Here is a 14987-nt window from a genome sequence, read left to right on the forward strand (position 1 = left end):
GAGCGACGAGGGACGCACATGAGGGAGGACGCCGCTGGACCGAGGAGCCGAAGATGCGCCGCCGCCTGTAGGGGAGGGGGGCAACGTCAGGTGAATGTCGACGGGCGAGGACGAGGGAAACGGGACGCACCGGTGTAAGGGTCGCCAGAGAAGCCTCCCGCACTCGCTCCTGCTCCCGCCGACCGGTAGCTGCTCCCGCCAGTGAAAGGGTCGACGCCTCCTCCTGCTCCTGCTCCCGCACCTGCGCCGCCGGTCGTCGAGCGATAGCTGCTGGTGCCGGTGAACGGGTCGACGTTGCCGCTGCCGCCGAGCTTGACGCCGCCCGTGTTCTGCTCGATGAAGGCGGCGATTTGGTCGATGTAGCCCATCGGGAGCTCGTTGGCGTTGAGGAAGTCTTGCGCGGCGGCGTACGGGTTCTGGTTCGTGTTGTACGGGAGCTTGAGCATGGGCGCGCCGCCGCCGAGGTCGATGTCGAACACGTAGTCGTACTCGCGGCCCTGGTAGAGCTGCTTGCGCGACGAGCCGACGGCGTCGGTCACCTCGCCGATCTTCTGCCACGAGCGCGAGCCCGCCGACCACTGCGAGCGACAAAGAGGGGTGAGCGAGGTGCGCGAGAAGAAAGAGGAGGGGTGGGAGCAGGGCGCACCTGGTACGCCTCGACCGTGCCGCCGACAGTCCGGACCATCTTGACCTGGCCCTCCTTGGTGCCCGGCTCGTCGAGCGCCTCGGGCCCGGGCAGGTCGCTCTTCTTGAGGTCGCCGATCTGGGACCTGCAGGCAGAGGGAAGGCGTAAGTGGCGGACTTGCGGGCGCACCCGCCGGGCGACGACCTCGAGGACGAGGCGCAGGAGGCTCGAGCGGCACCTGACTCACGAGTTGAGAGCCGTCTTGGACACTTGCTCCTCGTACTCCTGCTCGTGCGCAACGTCAGTACATGCTTGGCTGGAAGGGAGAGGAGAAGGAGAGGAGGGGGACGCACGGCCAAGTCGACCTCGCTCGCGACACGCTCCTTGCTGCGGGTGTAGACCCGCACGTTGCCGTCCGAGGCGCCCGCCGAGATGTCGCCGTTGGCGAGGACGTTGACGCACCAGACTGCGCAGAGAGGGGGAGGACAAGTCAGTTCGCGCTCGAGGAGGAGAGAGGACGAGCCTCGCCGAGAGGAGCGAGCAGGGGACGCACCCGAAACGGCCGGCACGACGATCGTCTGGATGCACTCGCCGTCTTCTGCGCGCCAGATGCGGACGGTGCGGTCCTCGCCGCCCGAGACGAGCCCGCCGCCGAGCGAGTCGGGGATGGTCGCGAGCGAGTAGACGAACGAGTCGTGGCCCGACAGGGTGTGGACGCAGTCGCCGGTCAAGAGGGACCAGAGCCGAATGGTGCTGCGAGACGACGAAAAGATGTGAGCACAACCAAGGAGCAGACCTTTGAGCCGAGAGTAGGCGCGGCAAGCACCCGACCTCGACACGAGCGGAACCGGCCGGCTCACCCGTCGTTGCTCCCGCTCGCGAACCAGCCCTCGCCCTCGCCGCCGCCTGCGCTCTTGTCGAGCTTGGCGAGCGCGCGCACGGCCTGCGTGTGGCCCTTGAACGTCTTGACGAGCTTGTCGCGCTGGAACAGGCGGATGAGGTTGTCGGCGGCGCCTGCTCGTGCGGGACCTTCGTCAGGACGCCGCTCCGGAAGAGGCTGACCAGGAGTGAAGAGAAAGGGAGGCGCACCGGTCAAGACGAGGTCCTCCTGGTCTGCCGAGCCGTCGCTTTCGAGCGCGAGGACGGCCCACACGCTCTGCTCGTGGCCCTTGAGCGTGTACGCGAGCTGCCAGTCCTTCCAGACCTTGGCCGTCCTGTGTCGGGGGAATGCGCACGAGTCAGTCGCTGTCTCGCACGCTCACGCCGCCCGTCGGGGACAGGTTGAGGGACGAGGAGGAGGGCGACTCACTTGTCCCAGCTGCCGCTGACGATGCGCTTGCCGTCCTTGCTGACGTGGAGGGCGCACACGTTGGCCTCGTGGCCGATGAGCGTGTGGCTGGGCGAGTTGGGCGGTGCGGAGGACGGGTCGAGCGAGGAGAGGGTCGAGGGGGAGGGGAGCGGCCAGGCGTGGATGAGCTGGTCCTGCCCGCCGGTGAGGAGGTAGCCTGCGAGGAATGGTGCACGAGGTCAGGCGCTGCCCATACTTCAAGGGCGGCAAAGGGTGGCGAGCTGTGTGCTGCCCCCACTTGACGCCCGAGTCGCTGAGAGAGAGGGGGAAAAGCCTGCGACGCACCTCCGAGCGCCTCCTCGGCGGTCTGGGGCGTCCACTCGACAGCGTTGACAAAGCCCTCGTGGCCGGTCGCCGTCTCTTGGCCGCCGAAGAGCTGGCCCTCGCTCCACCCTGGCCCGGCCGCCGCGTCGCCCGGCCTCGTGATCCAGCTGCGAGCGGACCCGTCGCGGGATGCCGAGAAGAGGACGGGGACCGAGGCGTTGTAGCTGTGGAGCATCCGGGTGGTTGCGCCGCCGTTGTGGGTCGCGCGTGGGGTCGAGGCGAGGGCGCGCACGTCGGCTGCGTGGGCGGCGAGGGTGGCCGACAGGCGGTAGCGTGCGTCGTCTGGACTCATCGTGCGAGGCTGTGGTGCTCCTGAGCGAGTGAGGAGGAGAGTGGAGCGAGGAGAGCTGCTCGGCTGCGTCGTCATCTCTCGCCTCGTCTTCAACCTCTGACCACGGGCCAGGCATGTCGACAATCGCAGCACAGTTCGCCACAAGGGGCAAAAAGGTGCGCCCCCCTCTCGCCCACCTCTCGCGCGTCGCCGCCTCCTCTCCTCCCCTCCTCCGCCCCCGCCCCCGGCTCACGACCGCCTCGCTCGCCCGCAGTGCATCGCCATTGGGCGCAACTACGCCGCCCACATCAAGGAGCTCAACAACGCCACCCCGACAGAGCCCTTCTTCTTCCTCAAGCCCACGTCCTCGTACGCCCTCACCCCCGACTCCAAGGTCGAGATCCCGCGGGGAGTCGTCGTCCACCACGAGGGTCCGTCCCGCTCTCCCTGTGCCCACCGCCCGCAGCGTCAACTGACTCTCATCTCGAACGCGCACCTCCAGTCGAGCTCGGCGTCGTCATCGGCAAGGGCGGCCGCGACATCTCGGCCGCCAACGCGCTCGACCATGTCGCCGGTTACGTGCGGCCCTGCACCCTCGACGGCTCTCTCGACCTACACGAACTGACACAGGTCCCTCCCGCAGACGCTCGCTATCGACTACACCGGCCGCAACATGCAGGACGCCGTCAAGGCCAAAGGTCTTCCATGGAGTGCGGCCAAGGTGCGCCCCGTCTCGCTCATCCTCTCGGCCGCCAACAGTATGTCGACGCCGCGCTCATCACGATCTGACGAGCGCCGAACACGCAGGGCTTCGACACGTTCTGCCCCGTCGGCAAGTTTATCCCCAAGAGCGAGATCGAGGACCCGCACAACCTGCGCCTGTGGTACAAGGTACGTCTCGGATTCCTCGCCGACTGGGTCTACAGTGTCTCGAGCATGTGCCTGACTCTCTCTCTCTCTCTTTCCCACTCTTCCACTCGACTCTCCCTCCCCTCCCCACCTCCCTTCGCTCGCCCGCACTCGCTCCGCCCGACAAAGATCAACGGCTCGACCAAGCAGGACGACTCGACCGGGCTCATGCTGTACCGCATCCCGCAGCTCATCGAGCACGTGTCGGGCATCATGACGCTCGAGGAGGGCGACCTCATCTTGACCGGTGCGTCCTCTCTCCTCTCCCTCGTCCTCTCCTCGGCTTCGAGGCGAGCGAGGTCAGCTGACCCTCGTGTCGATCATCGCAACAGGCACGCCTCAAGGCGTCGGCCCCATCGCCGAGGGCGACAAGGTCACCGCCGGCCTCGAAAAGCCCGACGGCACGGTCCTCGACCAGCTCGAGCACGTCGTCAAGGCGCGCGAGGGCGGGTACGAGTTCAAGGGCAAGTAGCGCTCCGTCCTGTGTGTAGTCTAGAGGAGCCTTAGAAACGAGAAAGCGTCACGTTCCGTCGCCTTGTCACTCCGTCTCGCGCTCGAGAAAGCTCTCCTTCCTTCTCTGCGTCGTCGAAGCTTTCACAACGAGGGACGGCGGAGAGTGGGAGCGCAGGAAGAGTGTGTCCAAGGTCTCTGCATATTGCAGATGCCAATGCAGGCGAGAGATCTACTCGGCGAGAGAAGGAGAGGGACAAGAGGACGAGTGCGTGGAAGGGGAACGGCGCGAGTTGCGCGCCCTTGTTGTGGCGCGGTCCAGGTGGACGTCGGCTCGTGCGGTCGACCCTGAACATCGACTGAACGTGACGCTTGCCGGACCGGTCGCGAGCGAGCGCACGAGGGGTGACGGACGAGGTCTTGCCGAACCTGCGCGGCGGAAGCGGGACCCGAGGATGAGCGCTCGCAGGCTCTGCGCGACTCGGTCGGACGACAGGGTCGAGGAAAGGCGAGAGGACGCACGTCGAGCATGTGCGCAGGCGGCGACAGGTGCGGGTCGAGGTTCGAGAAGCGCGACAGGTGGTCCGAGAGCGGGCGACTGGGCCTGGATCTCGACGCGCAGGCGAGGAAGCTTGGCGGGTGCTGCAGAGACAAGGTCAGTCAGTACTGTGGCGCACAGGAGGCGACCGGGACGTGGGAGGGCGAGAGGGACGGACCTGCGCCGAGGGGAGCCCGGGGGGAGGAGCCACGCGAACGACGACGACGCCTCGAGGCTGCACGCCGTTGCGGCCGGGTGCTTGAGCGATGCCGATGTCGAGCTGGGCGGTATCAGAAGCTCGGCGCGCGGTGTGGTTGTCGCGTCGGCTCATCAAGTCGAGGCGAGGGTGACGAGGCGAGGACGGCCTCGGGTCGTGGCAGAAGAGGACGTGGGTCCGGATGGGTGCTCGCAGCAGCTCGTACGGGCCATGGCGAGGCTCGGCTTGCACGTAGCGGCGGTGCGATGAGCTGCAACCCACTCCTCCTCTCCCCACTCCTCTTCCTCTCGCTCGAACCACTCGCTCCTCGGCTGACAGCGTTCTTCGACTTTGTGCCTACCGCCAGAGCCTACTCGGTCTCCTGAGCATGCCTCGAACGACCCTCGTGACCATCGTGGTGCGTTCAGCCACACCTTCCCTCGCCCTTCCCTCGGCGCATCCTGACGAGCCTTCCTCTCCCTCTCCCTCGACCTTCCTGTGCACAGCGACACGGCGAGACGGTCCGTTCCCCTCTCTCCGATTCGCACGAGTGACTCATGCGCACATGGCGGCGCAGTCGCGTTCCTGGACGCGGCCTGATCCGCCCGCTCACGAGCACCTTCCCTCGCGCAGGACTACAACAAGGCCGGGATCGTGCAGGGCCACCTCGACGTGCCGCTTAACGCGCAGGGCGTTGCGCAGGCCCAGGTCACCGGGCGCTGGTTTGCGGCGCAGGGCGTGTGCTTCGACGAGGCGTGGAGCAGCGACTTGGCGAGGGCGAGAACGGTGCGCTCCCTCCCCTTCCTGCCCCTTCCTGCTCTCTCAGAATGAGTGGGACTGACTCACAAATGTCTGCGCAGACGGCCGATACAATCTTGGAGTCGCAGCGGCATCCGCCGCAGCTGGCCCTCGACGAGCGGATCCGTGAGAGGGTGCGTCCCACATGCCCTTCCCCTCCTCCTGCACGAGGTGACTAGCTCACACGCGAACACCCTGCCCGCAGCATCTCGGCGCTATGCAAGTGCGCCAATCCCTCGACGTCCGGACGCAGATGCACGATCGCTGAACTCGCTTTCTCGCAGGGCAAACGCCGAGGCGATCCAGGTGCCGACCCGTCGACCGTCGAGCCCATCCCGCAACTGCGCGCACGACTATGGTCGTTCTGGGACGCCGCTTTTCCCCCTTCCGGCCCCGAGCCGACGTCCCCCGCCTCCTCAACTTCCTCACTCGCCCCGCCGCCGCCGTGCTCCACCTTCTCGAACAGCACGACCGCCCCCTCCTCGCATCGGGCTGCCGCCAAGCAGATCCTCTACGTCTCGCACGGCGCCGCCATCCGCGACTTCATCTCTTCGCTCGCGGCGCAGGACGTGCTCCCCGTCGAGAAGGGCGGCGGGCGCTCGTTTGAGCTGTGCCTGCCCGAGGCCGAAGCGCACGCGCTCAAGACGGGCGCGAGGAGGATTGGCAACTGCTCGAGGACGGTGGTCGAGATGGACTGGCTCGAGGACGGCAAAGGTCCGTGCGACGGCTCTCTCTCGCTCTCTCTCCTTGAGCGACAGGCACTGACCCTCTGAGCGACCGCAGGTGAGGGCAGATGGCACGGTCGCCTGCTGCTGTACGCCGACGACGCGCACTTTGTCGACTCGAGCAGGGCGCCGAGCCCGACAGCGAACGCCGACGTCGTCGAGTGAGGGCGAGAGGAGGCGGTTCGACGAGCGAGGGAGGGGCAACGCGGGCCGTGTAGAGCGTGCAAGGGTCGGCGTCGAGCGATTGGGCAGGATGGGCCGAGAGGCCGAGAGTACGAGAGCGTCCGGCGAGCGAGCGTGAGGGTTTCCCGCCTCGTGCAAGCTGCAAGGCTCCACTCTCGCCGAGCACCTTCGCCCCTCTCGCTCCGTAACCTGCTGCCGGCCGACACTCTCGGCATCGCCTGGCAGCACATCGACAAGGCCCTGTGCACCCGCTCGCACCAGCCTCGAGTCGCCCTCGGCCTCCCATTCGCCTCTCAGCTCTCCGACCTCCCACCAAGGTTCGGCATCGCCGCCGCCGCGCTCGCTCGCGCCTGCCGCACCAGGCCGCGCAGCGACCCACTCGAGTAGCCTCCAAGGCCGACTGCGACCTCAAGCCGTGCGTCCCGGTGCTCGACTCGCCCTCTCTGGCCCAGTCGGTGAGTCTCATCGTTCCCTCGCGATCTCGGCCATCTCGCAGCACTCGTGCGCGCCAGGGCGACGAGTGAGACAGCGCCAAGCGATACTCGGTCCACTTGCGCACTGTGCGCCGCACACAGCGGGCGCACCGCGGCCGGCCCTTGCCGCGCCGCTGACGGCAGCACCTCGGCTTCGTCCTCCCAGCGAGCCCGCACTGACTCGTCGCCCTTCCTTGTCCGTCACAGTCATCCACCTGCGCCCAGTCGCCCCCACCATGCCGGCGACGCCCATTCCCCGCCGAGGGCCGCAGAACGCCTTCACCAAGCGCCTCGCCAAGATCTCCGAGTTCAGCCTCCTCGACGCGTTCAACTCGAACCGCAAGAACCCGTACCCGCGCGAGGTCCTCGTCGGCGTCCCTGTACCGCCCGAGGCGTCGACCACGGGCCCCAAGATCCCGCTGTGGACCAAGAAGATCAAGGACGGCGAGGGCCGGGTCATCCGCACCGAGAAGCGCGGCCTCGGGTCCAAGGAGGTCCCGGCGCCAGGGTGGACGTTCAGCTCGAACCAGGTCCTGACGAGCAAGTACAACATCGTCACGTTCCTGCCGCGCAACCTCCTCGAGCAGTTCCGCCGCGTCGCCAACATCTTCTTCCTCGGTGCGTCCCTGTCCCTTCCGCCAGTCCACACTGCCCTCGAGCCTGTCATGCTCCGGCGCACACCAACTGGCGCAACCGAGACTGACTCGGTCCCTCTCTCGCGCAGTCCTCGTCATCCTCCAGTTCTTCCCTCGCTTCACGACCGTCAACCCGGGTCTCTCGGCCCTGCCCCTCATCGCCGTCCTCTTCATTACCGCCCTCAAGGACGGCTACGAGGACCTCAAGCGCCACCAGTCGGACCGCGCCATCAACAACATTCGCGTCCTCACCCTCGGCGGCTCGTACCGCAACCACAACCTGACGCTCGAGAAGAGCAAGAGCCTCGGCGTCCCGACCTTCATCCGCAACTGGTTCAACCGTCGGCAGCTCGTCAAGGAGGTCGAGGCCGAGGCGGCGCTCGAGGCGGGCGAGCAGGCCGAGCACCGCCGCAAGAAGGGCTTTTGGGGCAAGCGCACGGCGCGCGCCCGCGCCCGCAAGAGCAGCACGGCCGGCGCGCCGCACGGCGAGAAGGAGAAGGGCACCCTCGGGGTCGGTGAGCAGGGCGAGCACGGCGACCGCGAGGCGCTGCGCGTCGCGCCCGGCGGCGGCACGCTCCAGGGCGCACGCGCCGAGGGCGCCCGGGCGCGTTCCGGTACGGCCGGGACGCAGGACGGCTCGGTCAAGGGCAAGGACGCGGCGGGCCGAGCCCGCGCCAACACGACCGGCGGCGTGTCGTACGAGGCGCCGCTCCCCGAGCATCATCGGCGCGAGGCGGGCGACTTTTACGACGACGAGGCCGACGACGTCGAGGCGCACGGCGGGCCGACCGACGTTCCCGGGCACCCGAACGCCGAGCAGCAGCCGGGCGGCCACGTCCACATCCCGATCCCGCACCTGCACGGCCACGGCGGGCACGGCAAGCACGACCGGCCGACGTGGGTCAAGGAGACGTGGGAGGACCTGCGCGTCGGCGACTTTGTGCGCCTCCACGGCGACGAGAGCGTTCCTGCCGGTGCGTCGCGCCTTTCCCTGCCCTCTGCGAGGACGAGGTGGGAAGGAGAACGTCGGGTACTGACTCTTGTCGACGCACCCTGTCCTCCCTCGCGCAGACATCATCGTGTGCGCCACGTCCGAGGAGGAGAACGTCTGCTACGTCGAGACCAAGAACCTGGACGGCGAGACCAACCTCAAGTCGCGCTCGGCCGTCCCCGAGCTCACCCACCTCCGCACGTCGTCCGCCATCGCCAACGAGGCGCGCTTCATCCTGCGCGCCGAGCCGCCCGACGTCAACATGTTCACCTACAACGCCGCCGTCGAGCTCCACGACGGTCGCCTCGGCAAGGACGGCGGCCCGCTCAAGTGCCCGGTCAACCTCAGCACGATGCTCTTGCGCGGCACGGTCGTGCGCAACACCGAGTGGGTCGTCGGCGTCGTCTGCATGACTGGGCGCGACACCAAGATCGTCATGAACTCGGGCGCGACGCCGAGCAAGCGCAGCAAGGTCGAGCGTCAGATGAACCCGATGGTGTGCGTCCCGAGCCTCCTCTGCCTCACTCCCTGTCGTCCGAGACGGCCCAACTGACTCGCTTCTCTCCCTCCCTCGCAGCTTCATCAACCTGTTCCTCCTCGCCCTGATGACGATCATGTGCGCGCTCGCCGACCACTACATCCAGGTCGAGAAAACACCCGAGGGCGCCTACTGGTTGTACGGCAACGACCGCGGCGACGACAACCCCAACATCAACGGCGTCATCACGTGGGCCAACGCCCTCATCGCCTTCCAGGTGCGCTCACTCGCTCTCTCTTCGTCGTCGGCGTCGTCGATCCTCGACCTCGGGCCCTGACATTCTCAACCGTCGTCTCCCCCCCGCAGAACATCGTGCCGATCTCGCTCTACATCTCGATCGAGTTCACCCGCCTCGTGCAGGCCGCCTACATCTGGGGCGACGACGACATCAAGGGCAACGGTCGGCGCACGACGGCGCGCAGCTGGAACCTGTCGGACGACCTCGGCCAGATCGAGTACATCTTTTCGGACAAGACGGGCACCCTCACGCAGAACGCCATGTTCTTCCGCCAGTGCTCGGTCGCCGGCAAGGTCTACATCGGCGACGAGCAGGCGGGTGCGACCGACACGACCGTCGTCCCCGAGAAGCCGGTGTCGAGCAACTCGTCGTCCGAGGGCGAGGACAGCGCCAAGGCGTCGCCCGGCGGTGCCGCGAGCGACGGCGGCGACGGCAAGGCCAAGACCAAGCTTGCCGACCAGGTCGTCCAGCCGTTCCACGACTCGGTCATCGACGGCGACCTCGCCAAGCGCGACTCGACCCAGGCGCGCCACTTGTACAACTTCTTCATGAACCTCGCCCTGTGCCACACGGTCCTCACGAGCGAGGAGGACGGCCTCATCTCGTACAAGGCCCAGTCGCCCGACGAGGCGGCGCTCGTGCAGGCGGCCGCCGACGTCGGCTTCGTCTTCCTCGGCCGCGACAAGGACGTCCTCCGCGTCCAGACGCCGCACGACCCCGACGTCGTCGAGTTCGAGCTCCTCAACGTCCTCGAGTTCACGAGCGCGCGCAAGCGCATGTCGGTCGTCCTGCGCAAGCTGTCCGAGGGCGAGGGCCAAGGGTCGCTCATGCTCCTCACCAAGGGCGCCGACAACGTCATCTTTGAGCGCCTGAGCGACCGCAACGCCGACCTCAAGAAGCAGACCGACAAGCACCTCGAGGACTTTGCCAACGAGGGCCTGCGCACGCTCTGCCTCGCGTGGAAGCCGCTCGACGAGGCCGGCTACGACACGTGGGAGCGCCAGTTCCACGAGGCGACGACGCTCATCGAGCACCGCGACGAGGAGATGGAGCGCCTGTCGGACGAGCTCGAGCGCGGTCTCGACCTTCTCGGCGCGACCGCCATCGAGGACCGCCTACAGGACGGCGTGCCCGAGGCCATCGCCGACCTCAAGCGTGCCGGCATCAAGGTGCGCACCCTTTCTCCTGCCCGTCGCCCGAGTCGTCGTGAGCCCGCACTTACCTTTTGAGCCTCGTGGGCGCAGATCTGGGTCGCGACCGGCGACAAGCTCGAGACGGCCATCGCCATCGCCAAGACGTGCAACCTCCTGTCGCGCGACATGAACCTGATCGTTGTCAAGGGTGGCGGGTACGGCGAGCCCAACTCGGCCTACTCGCAGCTCCGGAGCGCGCTCGAGCGCTTCTTCGACGCCGAGGGCCTCGCCGAGCAGCTCGAGCACCAGCCTCCCGACGCGCCGCAGCGGCCGCACGGCCTGCGTCGGTCGAGCAGCTTCCGCCGGTCGCAGCAGCTGCGCCGCACCCAGTCGGGCGTATCGGGCATGAGCGACATCGTCGGGCACGACAACGGCGAGCGGCCCGGCGGGTACGGCCTCGTCATCGACGGCTCGTCGCTCCGACACGCGTTCGACGAGCTGTACACCAAGGAGCTGCTCCTTGAGCTCGCGACGCGGTGCCGCGCCGTCGTGTGCTGCCGCACGTCGCCGCTCCAGAAGGCGCTCATCGTGCGCCTCGTCAAGGACGGCCTCGGCTCGATGTGCCTCGCGATCGGCGACGGCGCCAACGACGTGTCGATGATCCAGGCGGCCGACATTGGCGTCGGCGTCGCCGGCGAGGAGGGCCTGCAGGCCGTCAACTCGAGCGACTACGCCATGGGCCAGTTCCGGTTCCTCAAGCGGTTGTTGCTCGTCCACGGCACGTGGTCGTACTACCGCAACTCGACCATGATCGTCAACTTCTTCTACAAGGAAATCATCGGCATCGGCGTCCTCTTCTTCTTCCAGTTCTACTGCGGCTACTCGGCGACGACCGTGTACGAGTACACGTACCTCCTCTTCTGGAACGTCTTCTGGACGCTCGTGCCCGTCATCTTCATCGGCATCTTTGACCGCCACGTCGGCGAGCGCGCCCTCATGGCCGTCCCCGAGCTGTACGAGGCCGGCCGCCGCGGCAAGCTGTTCGGGATCGTCCGCTTCGCCATCTACATGCTCGACGGCGTTTACCAGGTGCGCGCCCTCTCCCTCTCTCTCTGTCTCTCTCTTGTCGGCAGTACCGGCACTGACTCTGTCGCCCGGTCCCACAGTCGGCCGTCATCTATTTCTTCCTCGTCTACGCGTACGACACGACGGCAGCGCGCGACGACGGGTACGACGTCAACATGTACGAGTTCTCGACCGTCATGGCCGTCGCCGCCGTCCTCGCCGCCAACTTCTACAACGGCCTCAACACGTACGCGTGGAACTGGTGGGTCCTCGGCGGCGTCCTCATCGGCCCAGTCCTCATCGTCCTGTACACGGCCATCTACGCCGCGTTCCCGCCGAGCCTCATCTGGACCTACGTGTGGGGCAACAACACGTACCTGTGGCCGTCGGCGTACTGGTGGCTCGGCCTCGCGTTCACCATCCTCCTCTCGCTCGGGCCGCGGTACCTGTTCCGGTACTTGCGCGAGAACTACTTCCCGCGCGACGTCGACATCCTGCGCATCATCGAGGCGCGCAACCCGCACCACGACTTTGTGCACGACCCGGCCATGCCGCACCACGAGGTCAAGGACGGCGCCGCGTTCGGGCCCGTCTCGTCGTCGCTCGCCGACGGCGGCGGCAGCGAGTCGGCGACGGCCGCGTCGCCCATCATGCCGCGCCGCTCCGTGTCGCGGCGCACGGGCTCGGGCATCCGCGACTCGTACCAGCTCGCGCAGGTGCGCACCGGCCAGTCGTTGACGCACGACATGGCGACGGGCTCGGTGCGCTCGGGCGTCGGCAGCGGCTACGTGTTCGACGAGGGCGTGCCGCTCGACCTGCAGCGCTACACGACGCGCGGCAGCGAGAGGTCGTTCGGCGGTGCGGCCGGCGGGCGGCAGCAGGGGACGCCGAGGAGGACCGGGTCGATCGGCGCCAAGCTCAACCGTGCGTCCACCCTTTCTCTCTTTCGCCTCCTCATTTCTTGCGCAGCTCTGACCTGGTCCTCTCTCCCTCTCGGCTACAGCCTTTGCCCGTTCTCCCGGCGGCACGACTCGCGACCGCTCGGCCTCGTTCGGCGCGCGCCTGTTCCGTCACGGCGGGCGCAAGTCGACGGTCCACGAGCACGGCAAGGGTCCTGGACCCGCAGGCGACGATGCCGATGTCGCCGAGACGCACGTCCTCGGCGAGGAGGACGACGACGACGACCCGTTCGCCGGCGAGCCAGTCGCGCTCCAGGGTGCGCCGCGAGGCGCCGGCGTCGCGCAGCTGCCGATCTTGGGCGCCGGCATCGGCGCCGACGAGGGCGAGCCGATCCTCGGTGCGCGTGAGGAGCGCGCCGTGACGCCCATGAGCAGCAAGGCGCCTAGCGTCGGCAAGGCTCTCTGAGCGCGTGCACGGCCCTCTCTCCCTCCCTCTTTCCCTCTTTCCTTTCTCTCTCTTTTTGTCTGCAGTCCCACCTCTGCCTAGCTCTCCCTCCTCCCTCTCTCTCCTAGTCTGAGCGTCCTGCTCCCCGCACCTTCGTCCATGTCCCCCCCTCTCCTCCACCTAGAAGTTTCGCCTCTTTCCCTCGCGCCTCTCGAGTTCTCTCCCCTCCTCCACACCATGTACCACTGCCAACGAGGCTGTTCATGCTGTCCTCTCGAGTCTTTGCGAGAGACGGCGAGAGGAACGATAGGGTACAAATGGCGAGCTACAGCTAGTGATGACACGGGCCCTCCTGCGTCCCGCTCGGTCCCTCAGTCAAGCGACATGCGGGTCTTGCTCCTCTCTGGCAGCACGCCGCCGCCCTCGACCGTCGGCGACGTCGCCTCGGACCCTTGGTGCGCCGACGGCGCGTTCCCAGGCGACGAGCCGTACGACGGCGAGAGCGCGCCGAGGTGGCCGTGCGCGTGGCTCGGTGCGGCCGCGGTCAGGCGAGAGGCGCGCTTCGTGCGCGAGGACCACGAGGGAAAGATCGAGGTGCGGCGGAAGGCGTAGCCGGGAACTGGAGGAGGCGCAAAGGGCGGCGAGAGAAAGGGGAGGAGGTCCGAGGGTCAGTGGCAGATCGAGAGAGAGGTGTCGACGCCGCAGCGGTGCCGAGGGAAGGCAAGAGAGAGATAGAGAGACTCACTGCGCTCCTTGAGGCCCTTGCCAAAGTTGAGCATGCACAGGCCCATGAGGATAAAGGTGGCGAGGAGCATGACGAGGCACAGGACGCTAAAGATGGTCAAGGTCGCGCGCGCCGCGCTGTACCGGTCGCTCGACGTGTCGTTGTAGATCCGCGAGATCTTGTACGCAAAGTAGGCTGCACGACGACAGAGAATGGGGCGAGTCAGGTCCGGGTCGAGGAGGTCCGAGAGCGCGAGGAGGACGAGGTCGGCGACGAGGCTCGACTTACCCATGCCGGCAGCCTGGAGGACGAACGAGCAGTAGACGCCGGTGCGACTCTCGGCACGAACGACGACCTGCGCGCGCTCCCGAGTCGAGTGAGCTCAAGGCGCTCGAGGGGCCAGAAGGAGAGAGTGAGACGCACCGCAAACAGGACGAGGGCGAGGAGCGAGATCGGGAGAGCGATGATGGTCAAGACTGCGACGAGGTTCGAGAGTCGTCAGTGCGCTGTCCGGAAAGATGAGGGAGAGACGGCGCGTCGCGACGAGGGAGAAGGTCGGGAACTCACCAAACTCGGCCGTCGGCGTGCCCGACACGAGGATCAGGAACTGGACGCTGAAGCCGACCAAGAAGAAGGCGTCGAACTTGAGCAGGCAGGCGAACACCTGGTAGAGGGCGTAGAAGCGCTTCATCGCGAGGTCGGCGCCAATGCGCTTGCTTAAGGCGAGAGGACGAGGCCAAAGGTCAGTGCCCTGATCGTTGGCCGCGAACAGGATTGAGAGAGAGGCGCAGTCGTACAAGACGTTCCAGCCGAACCTGGGCGCAGACCAAGGGCGGGTCAGTCGACGCGCTCGACGAGCGGAAGAGGAGGGAGGGAAAGGCGGGCGCACTCGTGGTAGAGGGGCCACAGCATGGCCGTCATGCACATGGAGCACGCGCCGACGACGGCGGGGATGACGATGGCGTAGGCGCGCGTGAGCGACTGGACGTGGGGCGTGTCGGCGTTGCTGCCCTGGATGGCGTCCTCGAGCTGGCCGGGCAGGACGGCCGAGTAGACGAGCATGGCGACTTGGAAGAGGCACAGGACGAAGAGCGTCATGATGTTCTTCTTCTGCATGGCGTCGAGGGTGATGAGGATCTCAAAGATGCTGCGGGCGGCGTCAAAGGCGAGGTGAGAAGGTCGCTCGGCGGTCCGAGAGAGAACGAGGCGGGACGCACACGGCGAGGATGAACAGGCCGAGGTACGTCGCGACGCTCTCGAGACGAGGGTCGCTGCCGAGAAAGTCCTCGGTGCTGAGATCGCCCGTGTTCTGCGCGAGGCAAGTGACGGTCAGGCACGGACTCGACCGGCGCATGAAGCTCGAGGGAAGGGGGGCACGCACGGCGCGCACGACGGCGTAGACGAGAGCGATCATGACCAGGACGACGATGGCTTGTAGCGCGATGAGGCCGAGAAAGACGAGCTGTGGACGAGGTCGCC

At 67.3% G+C, this 14987-nt stretch overlaps 5 protein-coding genes across 5 annotated transcripts; 3 read left to right on the plus strand and 2 right to left on the minus strand.

Moving 5' to 3' along the window:
* Positions 1–86: 86 nt before the first annotated feature.
* On the minus strand, positions 87–2074 carry RHOBADRAFT_13968 (uncharacterized protein; the record flags this gene model as incomplete). Its single annotated transcript, XM_018412169.1, has 7 exons — positions 87–578; positions 647–763; positions 934–1091; positions 1179–1378; positions 1510–1642; positions 1715–1839; positions 1935–2074. Coding segments are annotated over 7 exons (1365 nt in total), but the record flags the coding sequence as incomplete, so codon positions are not given.
* A 628-nt stretch (positions 2075–2702) lies between these two features.
* On the plus strand, positions 2703–4021 carry RHOBADRAFT_48343 (uncharacterized protein; the record flags this gene model as incomplete). The annotated part of the gene is made up of 7 exons (XM_018415129.1): positions 2703–2744; positions 2843–2999; positions 3071–3147; positions 3212–3289; positions 3376–3459; positions 3607–3724; positions 3810–4021. 7 exons carry the CDS (start codon positions 2703–2705, stop codon positions 3947–3949), a joined length of 696 nt encoding a protein of 231 aa, XP_018271984.1. The 3' UTR covers positions 3950–4021.
* A 954-nt stretch (positions 4022–4975) lies between these two features.
* RHOBADRAFT_66301 (uncharacterized protein) lies at positions 4976–6427 on the plus strand. The gene is made up of 7 exons (XM_018418929.1): positions 4976–5079; positions 5168–5182; positions 5295–5447; positions 5522–5593; positions 5665–5682; positions 5744–6173; positions 6243–6427. Exons 1-7 carry the CDS (start codon positions 5050–5052, stop codon positions 6347–6349), a joined length of 825 nt encoding a protein of 274 aa, XP_018271985.1. The 5' UTR covers positions 4976–5049; the 3' UTR covers positions 6350–6427.
* A 649-nt stretch (positions 6428–7076) lies between these two features.
* On the plus strand, positions 7077–13058 carry RHOBADRAFT_35702 (uncharacterized protein; the record flags this gene model as incomplete). Its single annotated transcript, XM_018413297.1, has 9 exons — positions 7077–7458; positions 7565–7785; positions 8179–8449; positions 8547–8964; positions 9044–9221; positions 9311–10411; positions 10487–11464; positions 11542–12364; positions 12444–13058. 9 exons carry the CDS (start codon positions 7077–7079, stop codon positions 12803–12805), a joined length of 4734 nt encoding a protein of 1577 aa, XP_018271986.1. The 3' UTR covers positions 12806–13058.
* Positions 13059–13320: 262 nt separating this feature from the next.
* Positions 13321–14767, minus strand: RHOBADRAFT_35705 (uncharacterized protein; the record flags this gene model as incomplete). The annotated part of the gene is made up of 8 exons (XM_018413298.1): positions 14726–14767; positions 14398–14655; positions 14306–14323; positions 14076–14224; positions 13932–13984; positions 13797–13863; positions 13530–13703; positions 13321–13403 (listed from the first exon to the last, which is right to left on the minus strand). Coding segments are annotated over exons 2-8 (771 nt in total), but the record flags the coding sequence as incomplete, so codon positions are not given.
* Between the last annotated feature and the right edge of the window lie 220 nt (positions 14768–14987).

This window comes from Rhodotorula graminis (genome assembly GCF_001329695.1).
Source record: "Rhodotorula graminis WP1 unplaced genomic scaffold RHOBAscaffold_5, whole genome shotgun sequence".
NCBI lineage: Eukaryota > Fungi > Basidiomycota > Microbotryomycetes > Sporidiobolales > Sporidiobolaceae > Rhodotorula > Rhodotorula graminis.

Coding starts and splice junctions, on each gene's coding strand:
- RHOBADRAFT_66301 (XM_018418929.1), top strand. CDS start 5,050: ATGCCTCGAACGACCCTCGTGACCATCGTG. Junction 5,448..5,521: donor ACTTGGCGAGGGCGAGAACG/GTGCGCTCCCTC, acceptor ATGTCTGCGCAG/ACGGCCGATACAATCTTGGA. Junction 6,174..6,242: donor CTGGCTCGAGGACGGCAAAG/GTCCGTGCGACG, acceptor GAGCGACCGCAG/GTGAGGGCAGATGGCACGGT.